The following is a 21,446-nucleotide window of genomic DNA, read 5'->3' as shown; positions in this document are numbered from 1 at the left end:
CAATGGAGTTCAATTTGAATTGATAGTTTTTGCATAATCTTTATTTGGCATCGCATTCCTGAAATTACATGACTTGCGCGAACTTCAGTTTCTGGTTGCGCCGACTGTTTTTACTTTCCGTTCTAAGAAGACATAAACAAAGTATCGTCATTCAGTTTTTAATGGCATTATGTCGTTATATGTGATACCTAATGTTGAACATCATGGTATAATATCCAGTAACGAAATGAACTCCAAGAATTATCAAAAGAGATAACCTAAATAATTTTTGTGCGTAGTACTCTCAAATATAATAAGAAATTGAGAATGATATAAACAAATTGTGAAATTTGAAATTCATTAACATTGTCAAGATAATCATTGAAACGATTTTATATTTTGATGTAACTAGATGATGTTCATAAACCTCGTATATGCAACTACTTGTTCTTATATTTTACTTATAAATTTAAATCTCATTGTTTCAAGTGAACTTTCATCATGAATGTTGAAGAAAATAGATTAAGAACTTTTTCTGACTGGCCAGTTAACGCAGCAGTTGATCCTGCTCGAATAGCAAAAGCAGGATTTTATTATACAGGATCATTATTGGAAGTGCAGTGTTTTTTGTGCGGAGCAAAAATTTCAGAATGGAATTATGGAGATCAAGTTATGGCAAGACATCGACAACTTCAACCCAATTGTCCATTTGTTCAAAATCCTTTAAATACTTGTAATGTGCCATTGGTTGGATCTCCTCATGGTTCATCATCAATACCACCATTGTCTCCTGCATCGTTACAACCAGATACTGAAAATCAAAGACCTATATCATCTTTAGTTCAAAGTGAAAATCCTCAAGTTGAATATCGAACTGAAGCACAACGATTACAATCTTTTACTAACTGGCCAATTCCTTCAATTATATCACCCGAAAGACTTGCTAAGTCAGGATTCTATTATTTGCAGCAAGCTGATGTGGTAAGCTATACTTTTATTAGTGTATCTTTTATACTTCTAACATAACACAACAGTAGTTTTTGAGGAATGGCAATTAAATTCCTTTCTAGGTTGAATGTGCATTTTGTCGAGGAGTCATAAGGAAATGGGAAGCTGGTGATGATCCTGATAGAGTACACAGAATTAGTTTTCCCACTTGTGACTTTTATATGCATCAGGATGACAATGAAGGTAAATATGAAAGTCATTGAACTGTTTCATGATTAAGCTAATTAACTATAACTATTTGTACTGATTCTTCATATGTAAGTAGTGAGTTATATATGATAAGTATTGAATATATACCTCTGACAAACTTGAACTATGTATTGTATACATATAATAGTTTGCATCATGTGGTAATGGCATTGCTAATTTTAACTGTTCTGGCAATGTCAAAATTCAACTTTATTTGCTAGTGTACGTTTTGAATGGGTTCAGGTAATGTTTAAATGATATTATAAGTTTAGATTACTAAAAAGTTGAATGTATTTATGTGTTTTTATCAACAAGTTTTTGTTACATAATATAGTGAAACATACAAGAATTATAAATTCAATTTGTAGACATAAAAATGCCTTTCTGCAATATAATTATAATGTTAATCGAGTCAGACACTTACAATGTCCAAATATTATATTTTAGTGGTGTCTGCAGAAAAAGTGGAGCTGGGCAATGTAAAATTGTCGCCCGGCGCTACTTCCAATTTTAAAGAACTGGGCATACAAGCACATACTGCACCACGTCAACCAAAACATGCTACATTTGAAGGAAGGTTACGAACGTTTCAAGGATGGCCAGAAAATCTCAGACAAACACCAGAAATGTTGGCGCAAGCGGGCTTTTATTATGTTGGTAAGAAAGCTAAAAGTTACTTTTATTTGGAATTAAATAAGACTTATACCTAATTTACTAACCATGTAATTTTATAATATGTGTTAATATTATTAAAAAGGTTCTGGTGATCAAGTCAGATGTTTTCATTGTGATGGTGGCCTGCGTAATTGGGAAGTAACAGATGATGCATGGACTGAACATGCAAAATGGTTTCCAAGATGCGGATTTGTTGCTCTTGTTCGGGGTCAAGAATTCATAAGACATTGTGTCGAGAATAGACCTTCCTTGGATCCATCGGTAAGTCAATATTTTTTTATATCAAAATATTACTATGCAATGTTAGCATTTAAAAATTCCTAACATCAAGAAGATTACCAAAATATCATTTTTACATACAGATATTTGAGGGAGTGTCAGAAGACGAAGGAGGTGAAGTTTCTGAAACTCCTCCAGTTTCACTTTCTACCGTTTCACCACTTCGTGTACGACAAGTAACAGAAGCTGAACTAGAGGAACTTTTAAATACATCTCCAGCTCTAGTAAGTACCATAAATACTACTTCCATATTTGAAAACAAAAGTAATTTTCTTAAATACAAATTACAAATATTCACTCTTGGGAAAATATTAGTTTACAAAACATGAGTTATAAGTTAAAACATGTTTCAGTTAACATGATAAAATTTTTAATTACCTGTCTCATGAATTATTGGAATATACTTCCTTTGAAATAATATACAACTTGTGTACCGTAATTTCAAAAGTTATAAGGTAATTTCATCTCACAATGCAACTTATAAAAAAACTATTGATAAGAAGTGTGCATCCATCCCGTGCAGTTATCGGCTTTAGCGATTTTGGTCAAGTAATCCGGGGAAGAACATTTGATATGAATATACTGAAGAAGATTCGATCAAAATTGTCAGTCTCACAACTTTCTCCGTTGAAGTGACATAAATTACTTGCATCATTATATCAGGAAGCATAAAATAACATAATATTTCATCGAAGTACAACGTTATATTTCGCGTTTATTCATTTCAGGCAGCTTTAGAAGTTGGATTACATGTAGGAAGAGTGAAAAGAGCACTTAAAAAAAGAATGGAAACATACGGGGTGCCGTATACGAATCCAGATCAGCTTATTGAAGACGTGCTGCATATACAGTGTAGAGAAGATGATAACATTAGGTACGTGAGCAGAAATATTTCTATAAAGATTAGGGACAGCGTCATAATACTTGATTATGGAAATTTCTTATTTTTTAGTACCGAGAGCCATACACCTGATTCACCGTCGAGTGAATTGACTAATTTATTAAGCAGTATAATAAATGCGGAATCATCGCGCAGTTCACAGATGCAAAGAAATCAACCTGACAATGTTGTCATGACCGTAGATACTGTTAAAGATAATACAAAACAAGGTGCTAACTTAGTCATAAATAAAGAAACTAAGGATGATGCGGATGCAAAGAAAATTACTGACAAGAAGAAGAATTTAAAAGATGATGATGAATCATGTAAGTAAAATCAACTATAAAATGTTTACATATATTTTTCCATATAATTATCATTTCCAATTAGAGATTTTGATTTTTCAATATACAATTAATCATAATTTACAGAATGTGACCTTGATATTGTTTACTGCAAACAATTGCACATTTAATGCAATCTATTACACGCAACAGAATTTTTAATTTTTATTACAGCAAATAATTACTCGAGCCTTATATCAGTTCTTTATCTAAGCTCGATGTAAAAAGTAATTCTCATAACACATTGATAGGAAGTATTTTAAAAAGTCATTCAGATTTTTTAACGATAATCCCGTATTATAAAATGATAATAGATTAATATATGATTTTCCAGCGTCGCTGCAAGAGGAGAACAGGAGACTGAAGGAAGCTCGTTTGTGTAAAATATGCATGGATCGAGAAGTTGCAGTAGTTTTCTTACCATGTGGGCATCTTGCAACCTGCGTACACTGTGCTCCATCCCTTACTCATTGTCCAATGTGCAGACAAGAAATACGAGCCACCGTTCGTACTTTCTTAGCTTGAAATTTAACAATAATTTTTAAATTATTTTAAAAATTCACACCGAATTGATTTCGTTCAATCTCAAGGATGATCTTTTTATTGAGATATATTATTATGCAATACTTATTACGGTTTTCATGAAAAAACACATCAGTCGTGCTTCCTGGATGGAACGCGGCCATTAGAATTGGAGTCCTGAACTAAGTAGTTGCTTTTATCAATAGAGGATTGCATAGATAGATAAACGTTAAATTGATGAATTCAATGTTGTTTGATCAATTAACTGATCTACCAGAAAAAATTATATATGCATTAATATCCATCACTCACTAAAGAATAATGGAATAAAATTTGTCAACAAGAAAAATGATTGACCGATGATAAATGACAAAACAAGTGTATGTTGTGCTGCTTGTTCTTTTATACTAACATTATATATTTCCTGCGTCCAGATCAAAGTGCTTTCCTTTATTGTCTGAAGATTTCGTATTACACGTAATATCCATTATTATACACATACCGTACTGAAAATTATATATTGCAAAATTGATATTCAAGATAATCAATATGAGTAATATTTAACTATTGAGAAAACGCGAAGAACAGTCAACATTCGATACATTTGTATTTAAAATGGAATTTTCATCCAGGTTTATCATTAATTCGTGACACTGTTTTCACAACTGCACTCGTAATATTTGCATAATGTGATCCCTTAAATACAAGACTGCTGAAAATGTGAGAAATTCTATGTATCTATGTTGCAAACTCAAATGACTATATATCTTCAAAAGAGTATACTAAGATTCTTCATTTAAAACAAATGTGTTTCCAATCAAATATCAAATAATACTAAATAATTACATGAGCTAACTACCATTTGAAAGAAATATCTCAATACTGTCACTTGTGTTCCACCTGTAAGTTATCAAAAGGAAAAAGTTAGCCTTCGCAATGTATTGCTGTCGAATAAATCTTTAACCAATCTAGGAACATGATACATTAGCTGTAGAATGTACGTTTATGATATTACAAATTACGTGTAAATCCTCTACAAAAGACAAGTGTCATAGAGCTTAAGTATTTTATCTACAAGACAGAGTCAGGGCTGACACGGTATACTAAAAATTATTTAAATCTGTTTTCCATAGTTATAAGAGACCTTATTCACGTGTTATATTATAATGTACTAACGAACCCTAATATGCACTATTTATTTTTTGTGAGCCTATACTAATTTATTCTGTTAAATATAGACATATATATATGTGAATGATATTACTATTCAATGTTGACTAACAATGTACATGAATATAGAAGTCTTCGAATGGAGAACGTGCATGATTTAAGTAATTTATTTTCCCCAATCCAGATACCGTAAAAAATGTAAAACTACTCTAATATCAGATGTGTCAATTAAAACAAAAACGTGTTGATAAAATTACCGTCAAACCACCATAGACGAAAGTGACGTCCACTGGATAAAAGATTATAATATCAGAATCTGAGGCTGCTACGTAACTATATAAGTTCGCTGTTGCATGTAAATATAAATTTGAGTATTGATTTACAGAATGGAACAGAAAAAAGAATATGTAGACTATATAAGTTTACTATTTTGCTATTACAACGGTACCTTCGAATGAAATTAACAATGAATATACGTAGAAAATTTTTCATACAAAATTTATTCCCTTGTATTACTTTATTTGCCTCAATCTGTACATATTTATATGATAATTATAAGCAACTAAACGATTGTTCGACGTTAATACTGCATTGATTAGATTCTTCCATTTTCCCTATGCACTTGCGCTATTTAAATAAATATCATTATCGTAATTTTCCGTTAGAAAAAGTAAAATGTAATTTCAAAATCCAACATTTCTCGGGCAATAATATATTTTGTCCCTCTGCTGAGGAAACATGAATTCTGATTTATTATGGAACGAAATTATAGTTGACTGGCTCTTATTTGTCACGTCAAATAAATTTAAAACATGTTTCTATTATCTATCGTGCAAATACATAAATAGATTTTGATGAAATTCATTTCTAGAATCTATCGAATTCTACAACTTTACACAAACCTTCCCAATTACATTTGATGATATCGTATGAAAAATTGTTCCCAATCCAGTCGGTCTAAAAAGAACATAGTTCTTGAACATTCACGTAATTTTCACGTAAATATGTTTGCAATCGACGTTGAATTAAAATTCAACCTCTGATTATTGTATATCGACATTTTCGAATTTACTATTAGTTTCAACAATATTTTACCCTCAACACAGTTCACATAACAAATCACTGGTTAAAACAGCATGCAACTTATGTTTTTTGTTCTCATGTAATTGTCCAGTTATAAATTGTTCGCCTATTTACAAGAAACTACTTGAAAATAGAAACATGTTAACGAAAGGTACTTACAGAAGATATATTTTAAAAAAGCACTTCTCATATTGAAGATAAAGAATCAATGATTTTCAATCATACGAGAATGATTCTTCTTTATATTTCCATAATTCCCTTTGTCTCACTCTGTGTGTAATACTGTCCAATGACTAGACATCATGTTATACTGCTATTTGCATTAATAAATATCTTTTTTGTTCCAATATTTTTTTTGTTATTCGAAGGGGAAATGCCTTGAGCAAATTTTGAAGCCTATGTACAAATAGCAATACACAGGTGCAAGCACTAACTTTGCATCATAGTCCTCAATATAGAATTAATGCAAGACATTTGAAAATAACATCCATACTGTACATATAACTGTAAGCACTGACTTTAAAGTATAATTGTTAGATCCAGATACATACTTAGTACCTGCAAACTTCTGCATAACATGAGTCATGTCATGTCAGCATTATATATATATTTTTGTAACTAACTATACACAGTGTTTTGCTAAGAATTTTGCAATATGGTGGCGAACACTTCATATGCAGTGCAATTTCTTCATTGAAACAGTCTGTACGCGATACAATATGAAAAACTGTGAGAAAAAGGCTGGCACTGTCATAACGATTCACTTTTGACATACACCACAAAATGTTCTGTCAAGTGTGTACTTAGGACAAGTAACCGTGTGTCCTGTACAATGAAAACGCCATATGTATCGTTGCAATGTAGCTACATCACGCTACACTCAGATCTTTTGAAAACACAGTATATGAGTACTAAGAAACGAAAACACGCACTGACATAGCGATTGATTTGCGGCATACTGCACAAAATGTCATACCCGGTGCACACTTAACGCAAGCAACTATATGTCCACAAGGTAGAAATATCACGCCTAATTCTTCATTATAACATATTTTACATATTCTTGCGTCAACAGTTGATTTGCGTTGTGACGATTTTATAACTGCTCCATCTTTCGGACTACTACCTTGTAATTCTAGGCTGGTAAATCCACTGTCCAAAGGACTACTTTGACTCGATTGGCTTGGACCCGGATTACTTTCGACCACAGTGCTCTGAAACAACTGAAGTAGAAAATCGAATTACTAAAGATGTAATAACGAAAATTATTATTATTATATGATAAATTTGGATTTGTGTTTGTACTTATTACAAAAGTCAATATAAATAAGCTACAGAAAACATTTGAAATTATACCGTTGCCGATTCTTCTAAAGTTTCTGATGATTTTGTTGCTGCCACTGATGTTGTTTCTGCAATAGCTTCAGTTGACGCTTCAGGCTAAAAGAATTACAATACACAAATTAATTCGTCATACTCTTCATAAGGACGAAAATTGAAGTTTTTTCAAGTAAAGAATTACTTGAAACTAACCATGCTAATGCAATTTGGAAGGTTCATATGCATTGCCTCCTGTAATATAAAAAGTTTCAGTTAAATGCAACGATTTCTAGGGAGCACATATATAACCAAGCTATTTATATAATTAAAAGTATTCAATAAAGTTACCTCTTTGGACGGAGAGGACATTTGTAATCCTGTAATACTGTTGATATAATCTTGTCCTTTTACTAGAAGTAAGTAGTAACATTTTGAAAACCATTTTGCGTGCTGCTCCCACGGATTATCTTCAGGCTCCCAATCTTTGAGCCCTCTGCCACAATGATAACACAGTGTCTGATCACCTTTCCCAGTGTAATAAAATCCTGCGTTAGCCAACTCTTCCTTACTATGTGGCATGCATTTAGGCCACGAATCAAACGATCTTAGCCTTGCATCATAGCTAACATATTCTGGATATGCAGGTGCCTTTGATTTGCCTATACCAAGACTACCTAGTTTAGCAGAACTTGTAAGTTTAAAATCTGACGGATCTGAAAGCGTATCCGGGCCTGATTGTAATCTACATTCAATACCGTAAGGACCACATACATCTCGACTTCTTGGCGCAGGTGGAGGTATAGCAGAAGGATCTATTCCAATCGGTACATTTCCACAAGGAATCTTCCTAATAAATCGACACCTTGCAGACCACCTCTGGTGATCAACCATAGGATTGTCTCCTTCTACCCATTGACATATCTTAACATGACATTCAAAGCATGTGACTTTGTCACCCTCTCCTGTATAGAAAAATCCAGCTCTGGCTAGTATTGCAGGATCCATATAATCCAATGGCCAATTTCTGTAACTGCGTAATCTTGCTTCTTCAAAATGATAGTCATTTCCATCGACTACATCATGTGAATGAAGTGGTAGCAGCATAGGAGGTGGTGCCAAATGTTCAGGAGACTTGTACTGCATTAAATTTCTACGTGGGCTGGGCGAAATGATACAATCCATATTGTCCAATTTTCGTTTTACCGCTTTATTATTTTTTTTTAAACTATTAATATACACAGCATCTGCAAATAGAAAAATAAGACATTATTGCTCAGTATATTTTCAATAGAAACAATGAAACAAAAAAGACATCTAGCTTATCATTCTTTGAAACAATCATTCTCAAGAATCAATAAAATGTTAGTAACTTAAAATTACCCTTTTTCATAGCTGACCAGTTAGGTCATCTCTCTACAAACTTTTTGCATCAGATGCTAATGGACAGCGTAAAATTATATACAGTTTTTATTCATAAAACACTCATACGATCGGGTGTCCTATCCACGTACTATCATCAGAAGTATAACACGGCTCAGCGTATGTGGCGAAAACAAATGTTAACACGATAAAAAGATTCTTACTCAGAGCAACGTACGCGATTCTTTTAAACGCAATAGAAAACAAATCTACACGTTATCTCGAATCGCGTCGCGAATGGATGCGACATTAGAGTCGAAAGCCCGTTCATAAAATCGATCTGCTCAATGAAAGGAATATAACCGGAAGGTTGCCATATTGTTGGCTCAGCAACCCGAGGATGGACTCTGGCTCGTAGTTAACAGCTGTTATACAGTGCGTTCTTGTATCGCGGTCGTCCAACGTTGCCGGTTAGATCACAAAGTCGACTCGCATTCCATGTTTTTTTTATTGCATGCACCAAGTCTGTACTCACCATACCCACGGCACCCAGAGCGCACCTACGCCTATACGACTGATATTCAAGTAAAAGTCAAAGCTAGGGAATTACGAATTCCTATTCTTTGCTGCTTAATCCCGCGTCCTTATGTACATCTGTGAGAAAATTTGTACGTCATATTTCCCTCGAGTTATGGGGGACTTCAGAGAATATTTATTCTATTCCATTCCATTAAACTACGCATACTACTCTAAAAAGAGAAGACTCTATTTTACGATTATCTATCACTTAAAGAGAACATATTCAGTGTTTCTCTAAAGCCACTATATTTTCTCCATTCAAGGTAATATTTAAGTATGGTCATGCAACAATGTGGATGCAAATTTTCGATTGGCTTTAAGAAAATTAGTTTTTATTAGACATTGTTGTGCATTTAACTTGTACTCTGAGCTAACAACTCATATGTACAATATATTTTTATAATTTTCTTCTTAAAAATTTTATATTGTACTAACGTGACTAATCTTCTTTTGAACTTTCACATCTGTTTTTTCCTGGCCAAGCTGGCAACAGTGTAGGAAAGTGTACAAGCTGAATATACGTATAAAAGAGAGAAACAAAATAGTGAGAACGGCAAGGAGTAAGAGAGACAGGAAAATATCGTTCAATTGTACAAAGGCCTCTCTTTATACGCAAAGCAATAATTGTGTTGTTCTTTTCTGTATTTCCTATCCCTTTAAAAACATACACACCCATAAGACTATACATTATGTTATCTTGTACCATCAATTTCATTTGCGATATAATATCAATTAAAATCCCTTGTATCTCAAAACATCGTTCCTTAAATCTCATTCGTACTGATATCTTTACTAAATAAAAACAAAATAAATAAATTGTTGTCACGTGAATTCACGTTGAACAATCAAGTTTAACAAAAACACAAACCAGTAGCAGTTGAATGGCAGTCCCACAATGCGGCGATTTTAGTCAAATTTGTAGCGCCGTTATGTATCACTTTGCTTAAATTGTACGAAAGTTTCTTTTTGTTCCAACTTTAGCTTAAAGCCTCAGTAAATTTCCACGAGTCTACGAAACAGTATTCTAGCTGATTTTAATGATACTATCACGTAACGCACCCTATGGCTTAAACTCTGTCCTTCCTTCCATACTATCCATATGTCTTCCGCATGCGCAGAAATGTGCTAGTTTTCGACTCTGACGTGATCTCTCTCTCTCTCTGGTATTACGTGTTGCCTATCTTCAAGGGGCTTGGAAACTTCCGCCGGCCATCTTCTGGCTTCAGTTGGCACTTCTAAATTGTGGACGGAAGTACGACCATCTTAGATTTCAAGTTATGAAAATCATGAGTAATAGAAGCGGTGAATCGTTTTATCAATGATTAATACAAACTAAACTGTTAACTACACTCTTAAACTGAATATTTCTACTGCGAATCAGCTTAAAGTTTCTTATCAGATAGTGCACTTAGCAGAATTTTAAGGATTTCATTGGAACAAATCAATTTATTCTGGGATTGGTTGTTCTTAATCTAACGTTGACGCAATCAAGATTTCATACGCTATTTGTGCAGTTTTTTCATTTTCATGTTTTTTAGTCGATAATCAGTACAATATAAAGGCTAACAGCTGTATGCTAGTATTATCTCTGTGTATAATAAATCCTGACTCACTGACATAGAGATAATTGATGCCCAACCTAAACCACTAGACCTAGAAAGTTCAATTTTTGGGAAAGGCTTCTTCTTAAAATGTAAGCACCTACTAAGGGCATATTCCGTAATTGAATCACGGTCGCGGCTATTCAATTTCAGCCAATTGCATCGATTAATTTCGACTGCTGACAAAAATCAATCGATATCATTGGCTGCGGTGCACCCACGCGATGCACGGGTGTAATCGGTTATTACATTTATAATATTTTATTATTATTATATATACTATTTCATGTTCACTTGCAACATGTGTGAGTGTATAATTCTTGGATTAGTAGTAGTACTAAACAATCTATCACTTGATCAAGAAGATAAGATATCACGAAATTATATCTGCCAATGAGAAACAGAACTATTATTATTAAAAAATGTAATTGCAACCTACTTCCCATAAATAGTGTTCAAATAATAAATTCTATTATCATTCCGTAAGTGTTACTTGTAAATGCTTATACGTAATGATCTCATCATAGATATTTGTGGTAAAGTTCTTTACTCAGTGGAATTTATATTTAAAAATCTTAAATTTTGTTGTCTGTATTTGGGAATTTTGTGTTTAAAAAACCGTTGTTGCATAGAACATAATTCATAAGAGTTTTAAAATTAACATTCAATGATTTCTGGAATTGATTGACCGATATATTTTTACGAATTTATATTGCAAGATCGGAATCAGCTAATCGCGATCGCTTACAATGAACAAACATTAAAGATTCTCGAATTGGTTCATAATATAAAGCCCCACCAGTCGATATCAACAGCAAACCAGTCACATTTAATAGTACATCCTTCTAAGCAATCGCCAGAACGACAGTAACAGTTGACAGTGTACGCAACAAGTAAGTATAGGTATATTTTTTTAAATACATATATTTTCGTACATTATGAGTATAGCTAGAGTATTAATCTCAAAAGTCATTCGATGATACCGTAGATGATAATTATTATAAGTTCATTAAATGTCATTTATATCTTATAATTATTGAGAAAATTTGTGATGTTTATGCGTGTCATTGCTGATGTTATTTATTACGATTTTAATTACTGTTACGTGATCAGGGTGCTATTCCATGGTGCGGAACGACGGAATGAAAAGCTTATGTAGTACATACGTGTTCTTTTAATAAATATAGATATATTGAAACACGTGTTCTGTTTCGTCGTGGCGCTATGTGGGACGCCATGCATTTTGATATTCCAGTATAATAATGATAGCAGTTTTTATTTTTTGGGAAATTCAAATTAACTCAATCTATTGAATTTCAAATATTTTCAGATTTATTGCAACTTTTTACCTATACAGCCTAAAACATTGAGATTCGTTTTAGGAACGTTTCTGAAACCTAACAAGCAGATTTATGTTTCAGGCATGTTTCTAAAACGCATTTGAATATTTCGAGCTGTAATGTCAAAAAGTGATCAACTACAATCGTAAACATTTAAAAATTGTACCCTTTTTATTATTAGTATATTGAAATTATGTTGATGAAATTTAGTAATTTCATGATAACATCACGAGAAAAATATAAATTTAATGTAAGTGCATTATGTAGGTAACATTCCAGAAAATACAATATTATATTTAACGCACATTTTAGCTGTCATTGGTATATAACAGCACTGTTTTAATGAACTGGCTCATCGCCTTTCATGACGCGGATTAGATAAATATGAAGGATAGTAGAGTTAATCAGAATTCAAATCGTTCTTTATCACTTTCACGAGTTCTTAGAAACGGCACTGTAAATCTTTTAATGTTATCTCTGCCATGAATAAATAAAGATGGCAAAGTTTACAACATATGCAAACCAATATATAAAAACAGAAAAATTAATATTTGACGGAAACCGCAAAATTAAAGAAATGTGAGTCATTACTAAAAAATGATGGTAACAAATGAGGGGACTTTGCCACGATAAGTCTTTCCGGGAAACTTAAACAAATGCTGACTAAACGATAAGCAAATGATAAATAAGTTAAGTGCAAGTTCCACTTCATCGTTTCAATCATTTTCAAAAGGAAACACTTCCGCTCTCTAATACTGATGAATCAGTTCAGTACAGACACTACAGATTAATTATTCCAAACCATAATGATTTAACATACACCATAACCTGACAGTCATTCAGTCATATAATCAGTTGTTTCTTTTTTATTTCGGCAGGCTAAGTAATATTTCAAGGACTATATATGCGTTCATCCTCTAAAAGAACCATAGCCTGCCATTTAGAAATGAGCACATGACGTCATAGTCAAATACGTTTACGTCCATAAGTTCTAGGAAGTGTCATGATGCATTCTCAAATAAATCAGTTACGCGATTGCATACAAACTTTACAACTAGAATCCTTGAAAACTTGCATTCCAGAAATCGAATAGACTATATCGAATCACCATTTTTCTCACAATTTCTCCAGTACTATAGTCTTTTTTGTAGCAGACGGATATAAGCTGATTCATATTTGTTAGCAGCATTAATCCTATCAAAGTTCAAACAGGCATAAACATCTTTTTGTCATCTCTCTATCTCTTTATCCAATCTTGATTTGTACGCAATAAAACTTTTCACGCGTACTCGCATTTTTCATGGTGCCAACGTACTAACTGAAGTTGATTCGTTTATAAAAAAACAAATGGTCGAGAAAACTTCAATCGGTAAGTTCGTCCTAAATAGCCTTATACGTTGCTTTAATTTTCCATAAATTATTTTCCCCATTTGTTCATGCGTTATAGTTTGTCAGGGTTATCTGTGGGTTGCATATATAACGAGATTTCACAGCGGTGACGCGCACCGTTAACAGCCAAGCAGAACGAAGTAAAGAGGGAGTCTCGATAGAGTCGAAGCAGTATGGTGTGTTGCATGCTAGAAACTATTCGGTCGAGTCGTAACAGTGTACTGAGTGAGGTTTTTGGATAGATTTGTGTCGACGGAAAGGAACTCAAATACAAGTTAGACGAAGTGGAACATAACTGCGCTAAAAGTTGGAATAAAATATACGGATTGTGTAACTGCTGTCCAATTAATACTGGTTCGTGTCCTACTCTTGTTAATTGTTCAAAGTTAAGTTCAGGCGGTAATAATTTAACGTGCCTCGTGGTTATCGGATCTGACGATATAATATTGTGAAGTTGATTTTTCGACTGTGTTTATCTAGCAAAGGCGATCAATAAGATTGAGGTTCAAGGAATGATGTCTAAAGATACAAGGGGTGTTAATTGATATCGTATTGCAAATAAAACTTGTGCTACGCGATAGAATATTTTATAGTCTTATGGATATAGATATGTTTTTGATATTGACAAAAATTGGGAAAGAAGGGGCAGAAAATTATCGTTTTGCGGCTGTAGATTATTTTTTGTCCCACCCATGGTACAAAGAACGGCCTTTGTAGATATTCAGCGATATCTTCCTGTCTCGCTTGAACGTTCCTGTTCTTACTGTTTTGTTTCTCTCTCTTGTACGCATACTCAGCTTGTACACTCTCCTACAATGTTGCCAGAGTTACGAGGAAAAATACAGATGTGAAAGTTCAAAGGAAGATTAGTCACGTTAGTGACTATTCTTGAAAATAAAAAGACAATGTAATTGTGCATACAAGCACTGAATACTCAGAATTTTCTTAAATCCAATTCAAAATTTATATCCACATTCTCGAATCAGCATACTTTAAACATTACCTTGAAGGAAGAACATACTGACAGGAAGCTTTAACAGAAAACTGAATGTATTTGTAAATTATATTAGTAAGATATACTCTTCTTTTTACAAAGGGATGAGCGTAATTATATTTAGTGAAATGAAAGAGATATTTTCTGGAGATCCTTAATCGCAGGAGAGAACGTCGCATACATATTTTTTGCGCAGATGTAAGAAATTGGGAAAAGGAGGCGGCATAGAAAAGGAATGCGTAGTTGCTTTGCCTCTGCTTTTACCTAAGGATCAGCCGCATAGCCGTAGGTACCCTGGGAAGCGTGGGTATGGTGGGTAGAGACTCTGTGCATGCAGTAAAAGAACATGTAATGCGAGTCGACTTTGTGATCGAACCGGCAACGTTGGACGGTCACGATCCAGGAACGCGCTGCTGTATATCACAGCTGTTTAACTTCGAAACGGAGACCATCCTCTGGTTGCTGAGCCAGCAATATGGCAACCTTCCGGTTTTAGTCCTTTCATTGAACACATCGATTTCCCCAACGGGCTTTAAGTTCCAGTAGTGTTCCGTCCATTCGCGACGCGATACGAGATAACTACGATAGGTGTGTTTTCCAATGCGAAAAAATATCGTGTACGTGACTCTGAGCGCAAATCTTTTTATCGTTCCTATCAGCATTTGTTTTGGCCCTATGTATTGCGCCGTGCTATGCTGCCAGTGATATTATTGTGTGTGGGTAGAGGGCCATCTCGTATCAGGGTTTCATAAATACAAACTTATTTATAATATTTTTGATTTGACGCTGTACCAATAGCATCTTGTGCAAGATATGTCTAAAGAGAATGATTTATGTAGATGATCAACAATGTCAAAGGGTATTTTCAATTGACTGACATTTAATTCTTGAATCATTTTTCAAGGAGTGATAAGCGAGATATCTTTTAATTTTTTGTTTCATAGATTTAATTGGAAGTACAGTAAATAGTAATGTCTTATTTCTTTATTTACAGACGCTCTATACATCAGTTTAAAAAGAAATAGAACTAAAGCAGTGAAACGGAAATTCGAAGATATGGACTGTTTATTCTCTCGTAACCATCATGGGAACTTATTGTCATATAAACCACCTGGTCGTATACCATCACCTCCTATCCAACCACCACCTCATTCAAGGGATATAGTTGATGGCAATGATTATCGCTTTGAAGAAGCAAGATTACGCAGCTACAGAAATTGGCCATTGGATTATATGGATCCTGTCAAGTTAGCCCAAGCTGGATTTTACTATACAGGAGAAGGTGACAAAGTCAAGTGCTTTGAATGCCACGTTGAAATATGTCAGTGGGTAGAAGGAGACAATCCCATGGTTGATCATCAGAGGTGGTCAGCAAGGTGTAGGTTTATCCGGAAAATTCCATGTGGTAATGTACCTATTGGCGTAGATGCTGCTTCTATCCCTCCACCTGCACCAAGAAGTCGAGATGTATGTGGCCCCTATGGTATTGAATGTCGACTACAATCGGGTCCAGATACGTTTCCTGGGCCATCAGATCTTAAACTCCCAAGTTCGGCCAAACTAGGTAGTCTTGGTATAGGGAAATCAAAGGCACCTGCATATCCAGAATACGTTAGCTACGATGCAAGGCTAAAATCGTTTGATTCATGGCCTAAATGCATGCCACATAGTAAGGAAGAGTTGGCTAATGCAGGATTTTTCTATACTGGCAAAGGTGATCAGACATTGTGTTACCACTGTGGTGGAGGTCTCAAAGATTGGGAACCTGAAGATGATCCATGGGAACAGCATGCTAAGTGGTTCTCAAAGTGCTATTACCTGCTCCTAGTAAAAGGACAGGATTACATCAACAATGTCACAGGACTACATATGCCACCTCCATCGAGAGAGGAGGCAATGCAGATGAATCTTCCAAGTTACATGAGAATGGTTAGTACCACTAGAGTTTCTACTTGAAAATGAAATTTATATTTATGACACCAATTTTCCATTTATTGAATTTTTAACTAATTTTTGTTTATTAATTCATTCAGCCTGAAGTGACAACGGCAGAAACTGCAAAAGCATCAGCTCCAACACTAGAATCAGCAGAAGCAGCAGAATCTACAGAGGCATCGACAAAGGTATATTTCCATTTTTTTTTTTTTTATTTATATATATATATAGTTTACACGCATTACTCCTTGTAATGAGAAAAGTCCTAATTCTTCACTCATCTATTACTTTTGTCATTATACAGTCAGTCATTCATTTATTTATTTCAACTGTTTCAGAGGTTCGCGACCCAAAGTAATCCAGGTCCAAGCCAATCCAGCCAAAGTAATCCTTCCGACAGTGGATGTAGCAGCTTAGAATCAGAAGGTAGCAGTCCGAAAGAAGGAGCAGTTTTAAAGGCATCACATAACGAAGCCATTGATGATGCGAGAATGTGCAAAATATGTTACAATGAAGAATTGGGCGTGGTATTTCTACCGTGTGGTCATATGGTTGCTTGCGTTAAGTGTGCACCTGGCATGACATCCTGCGCTGTATGCCGTAAATCAGTTGCCATGGCAGTTCGCGCTTTCGTTTCTTAGTACCCAACATTCCGTGATTTCAAGAGGATTGGAATTGACCCTATATAAATTGTAACAATGCAAACACATGTGCTGTTTTTATTCTAAGGACATACGGTTACTTGTCTTAAGTGCGCACCTGGCAGGACATTACATGTTATATACCAGGAGTGAATGTTATGACAGTGCCAGCTTTTCTCTCATAGTATTTCATACTTTATGGTGTACAGCCGCTTTCATTGAAGAAATTGCACTGCATATATTATATATGAGGTGTTCGCTATCTTATTGTAAGCTTTTGGCATAACACCATGTACAGTCGGTTACAAAAATGATTTAAATATAATGCTGATATGACATGACTCATGTTACATACAAGTTGGCAGGTACTAAATGTCAAGATCTACATTCACTAGCACTTTCACTGTTACTTTCAAGAGATTCTTTCCCATCCATTGTACATTCGTCATACTTGTGAAGCCAAGATAGTGCCTGCAACTGCACTGCTGTTTGTCCATCTACATACTTTCAAAACGTGCTCAGGGCACTTCCCATTCAATGTGTAATATAATAAGAAAAAAGAAGGACTAGAAAGGTAATGAACAAACAAATAGTATAACATGATGTCTAGTCATTTGCAGTTTACACATAAAGTTAGATGATAGAAATTGAGGAGGAAATACAGAGGAGAATCATTTTTGTTGGACTGAAAATAATGAATTCTTTATTTCCATGAGCATGAAGAGAAGAGCTTTTTTAAAATGTATCTGGTGTAAGTATCTTTCGTCAATATTTTCTATTTTTTTTTAAGTAGTTTCTGTGATTATTAAAATATTTTTTTGTAAATGGGTGAACAATAGGTATATTACCGGACAATTACATAAAAACAAAGATAAGTTGTTTCCCGTTATAACCAGTGAAATTTGATACTACGATGTGAAAATGCGAAAGCAGTGTTATTTCTGATTACTGTTTTCGCACGAATTCGGAACAATTTTTCATACGATCTCATCAACTAATAAATTTTCATAATATATTTTTATTTTCTTAACTTTCGTTCATCTTGAAGGTTGAGTCATTATAATTTTGATAAATCGCTCATAACAATCATGACAGTTCTATTTTAGGGTTAAATGGTTTATGTACATTTACATTAACTACATAGTTCGATAGTCTAGAACTGAATTGCACTATAAAACTTGTAATTATATCCGTAAAATACATACATACATAGATATATATAGCTAGCAGAAAAACATTTTAAATTTATTTGACGTGGCACATCGACGTCCAAATTAATATTTCATTATCTTCAAAATAATTTATTTGTTCTGGTTTCACAAGAACTGAACTTAATTTGTTTCAATAATAAATTCAGAATATATCATTTTCCAGTAAGATACAGAGCATATTCATATTTTGAAAAAATTTTTGTTTTTGAAACTGAATTCATTTGCTCATTCCAAAGAGAACATAAAAAACTTAATTATTCAAGTAGCACAACACATTGGAATAAATTGAAAAATTTATTCAGTACAGTATTAACGTCAAACTATTGTTTACTTGCTTGAATATATTATAAATATGTACAGAATGAGGCAAATAAAGTGATCCAAGATAATACATTTCGTATGAAAAACTCTGTACAAAAATTCTATCCTGACTCCCTCAGTATACTATTTCTTATATTTCGATATTCTCTTATATAAAATTGTGTTTCGTATCTGCACGTTTATATCACTCAAGCGATCACATTGTTTGAACCCTCTGAATTATATGATTTCTGAATTTGTTGAATAATATAAACATATACACAATAGTTTTAGAGGGCAATTATAATTTTTGGTTGTTATTCTAATTGGGGTATCGTACTTGCTACAAATAATGTTAACAAACGTATTATTAATCCCACCAATTTTTATAAACTAATTATCAACTTCGCACTCTAATAGTTACTATTTATCATCTAGTTATATTTACTAAAATTAAACATTGAGATAATGCAAGAATATTTTTAAAGGAAAAGCCTATAAAGTATGTTTTAGGATGTATAAAAAAAGACTAAATGCGTATTTCATTTGATAGTACCATATATTAATAGGTTATAATAATTGAGTTCAAAATTCATATACTATATCCATACATTTTTGTATGCTGTTTGACTCTCAAACTTATCGTTCAATATTATAATTCAACAATACTTTCCTGTATGAGCTAATACCATGTAAATCAAAATGTTAACTGTGAGTTACATGAGGATGATACAATCACGTCATCTCTTGTAGGTCCCTAATAGACTTTTAACATCACCTAAAAATTATAACTAAATAATTTACCTTCGCGCGGACTGATTTTATTTTATAATTCCATGCACAGTTATGAATGAAACGTACGTATAATAATACTGTCAACAATATCATGCACAAGATTTATTTTTTCTGTGAATATTTTTTAATATAAAATTAAACATGTCTAAAATAAAGAAACCTAAATAAATTACGTCTACGTTACTTCTATCTTTTACATATTTCCTAAAATCATATTCTAATAATAAGACTGGCGTAAGAGAACGAAAAAATAAACTGTATAATCATCATCTAAAAATGGGGACCATTTCCTCCAACACGGTCATTTTTATAGCATATTATATATGTATTTACTGGCGCTCTTATAAACTTCGTGTTGGGAAGAGTTTCATGGAGCGAAGGTTACGTGATGCCCTTAAAGAGCCTTGGCATTCCAAGCCCCTTTTTTTTAACAACGTAAAAACGTAACTCGCTCAACCGGTATACCGCGTGTAGACTATAGCTTGCCTGGCCGGCCCCCCCAACTGCATTCCATTCCCATAGTCATGGCCTCTCTTATTTCTCCTCTCACACGTCGAATTATCTACAGCAGACTCATTCATAGCTCTACCGAGAACCAAGCGCCGAGAAGTATAAAGAACAGTCAATGGTGCCATGGAATCGGCTTCGTCCTGTTCAAACTCGTTTATCAGACGCCTTTCAACGTCAACCGTCAATTTGCTTCAGTATAATCTAGAAAACTTTTAAACATTTGCGATTCTCATATTTCAACAGTCATTCCTATATGAATCAGTCTTATGATAACAAAAAAATGTTGATTGATCCCTAAGTGGGGCGTCTGTGAAGTTTATCACCAAAATTCTACGCCATGTACAATATATGCTTAAGGCGTATATTCCGTAATCGAACCACGATTGCGATTATTAAATTTCAGCTACATCGATTAATTTTTGTCACCAGTCGAAATCAATCGATGCAATTAGGTGAAATGTAATAACAGCAAACGTGATTCAATTACGGAATATGCCCTTAATATTTTCCAATTTTTGTTTCAAAAGATAATGAATGTCATCTTAAAGAATTTCATATTGCGTCGTTATACATTGGTTCATTATGTGGCCAAATAACGGTTGAGTCTGTTGTGCTCCTACGATGACCTTGTATTATAATTTCCTTTATTTCTGACGGATATGAGTCATGCATTGCTTAAATTTAAACCGGTTTAATTATTTAACATGTTATAGATTTGCTACGGGAGGAATTTGTAGCTACTTTTAGAATACCTTGCATAGTTTCAACGAAGCGAAAGGTTATACATATAAAATATATTATATAAAAACAACTACGTTTACGAAGACATGTGAATGCCATCACTATCTCAGCTGATATGATTTCTATTAATTCTCCAAATGTATGTACATGCATTCTAGATTTTGGTCACACAATAGAGAACGGATATCGGCTATACGAAGTTCTGATTATTCTGGCGCCGAATATCTTATCTTTAACATCAAAATCGGTATTACAACGTAGAAAAGTATTTCTACTTGTGTAAGATATTAGTCTTCAATCTTATAGACGTTCTTGGAGTAATTATGAGTTTACTAAGGCATTCTATCGGATATGCATAGATACTATTTTGAGAATTATTGATCGTCAGTATTTATAAGTTTATTATATTATTTCAATCTGTTTCATCTACCACAAATAAGTAGGGAGATTGCTAGTGAGCCCATTTTCTTGAAATCAATTTTATTTTGGCATCGACGCGCCACCTGGACGGAGGAGACTTGAACCATACTCATGTTTTTGATTCGAATGTTCTACCCATACCGTTCACACCCTGGTAACTCAAGCGGATTATCCTTTCTCAT

The 21,446-nt window shown here is 33.8% G+C and overlaps 3 protein-coding genes across 11 annotated transcripts; 2 read left to right on the top strand and 1 right to left on the bottom strand.

The window, feature by feature from the left end:
- The first annotated feature begins 23 nt into the window (after positions 1-23).
- Positions 24-5,197, top strand: LOC107269892 (baculoviral IAP repeat-containing protein 7-A). The gene is made up of 8 exons (XM_015744291.2): positions 24-960; positions 1,050-1,170; positions 1,624-1,833; positions 1,934-2,112; positions 2,214-2,354; positions 2,859-3,004; positions 3,083-3,336; positions 3,689-5,197. The coding sequence occupies exons 1-8, from the start codon at positions 481-483 to the stop codon at positions 3,877-3,879; spliced, it is 1,722 nt and encodes a 573-aa protein (XP_015599777.1). The 5' UTR covers positions 24-480; the 3' UTR covers positions 3,880-5,197.
- Positions 5,198-5,548: 351 nt separating this feature from the next.
- Positions 5,549-11,125, bottom strand: LOC107269894 (baculoviral IAP repeat-containing protein 2). 4 transcript variants are annotated; one of them, XM_015744300.2, is made up of 6 exons: positions 10,256-11,125; positions 9,344-9,462; positions 7,798-8,693; positions 7,663-7,701; positions 7,486-7,569; positions 5,549-7,352 (listed from the first exon to the last, which is right to left on the bottom strand). In XM_015744300.2, exons 3-6 carry the CDS (start codon positions 8,629-8,631, stop codon positions 7,041-7,043), a joined length of 1,269 nt encoding a protein of 422 aa, XP_015599786.1. In that variant the 5' UTR covers positions 8,632-8,693; positions 9,344-9,462; positions 10,256-11,125; the 3' UTR covers positions 5,549-7,040. The 4 variants fall into 4 exon arrangements, with proteins under 4 accessions (XP_015599786.1, XP_015599785.1, XP_015599784.1 ...); XM_015744299.2 differs by lacking the exon at positions 9,344-9,462 and having other exon boundaries at positions 10,256-11,111; XM_015744298.2 differs by lacking the exons at positions 9,344-9,462; positions 10,256-11,125 and adding an exon at positions 8,830-9,284.
- Positions 11,126-11,537: 412 nt separating this feature from the next.
- LOC107269893 (death-associated inhibitor of apoptosis 1) lies at positions 11,538-19,765 on the top strand. Of its 6 annotated transcripts, none has more exons than XM_025087106.1 (4): positions 11,538-11,891; positions 15,706-16,640; positions 16,745-16,834; positions 16,985-19,765. In XM_025087106.1, the coding sequence occupies exons 2-4, from the start codon at positions 15,768-15,770 to the stop codon at positions 17,285-17,287; spliced, it is 1,266 nt and encodes a 421-aa protein (XP_024942874.1). In that variant the 5' UTR covers positions 11,538-11,891; positions 15,706-15,767; the 3' UTR covers positions 17,288-19,765. The 6 variants fall into 6 exon arrangements, with proteins under 6 accessions (XP_024942874.1, XP_015599782.1, XP_015599778.1 ...); XM_015744296.2 differs by having other exon boundaries at positions 11,540-11,881; XM_015744292.2 differs by lacking the exon at positions 11,538-11,891 and adding an exon at positions 13,526-13,697.
- The last annotated feature ends 1,681 nt before the right edge of the window (positions 19,766-21,446 follow it).

The sequence above is a fragment of the Cephus cinctus genome, unplaced genomic scaffold (assembly GCF_000341935.2).
Source record: "Cephus cinctus unplaced genomic scaffold, Ccin1 Ccin1_scaffold0690, whole genome shotgun sequence".
Classification (NCBI taxonomy): domain Eukaryota; kingdom Metazoa; phylum Arthropoda; class Insecta; order Hymenoptera; family Cephidae; genus Cephus; species Cephus cinctus.
This window is presented reverse-complemented; position numbering and strand designations above follow the sequence as displayed.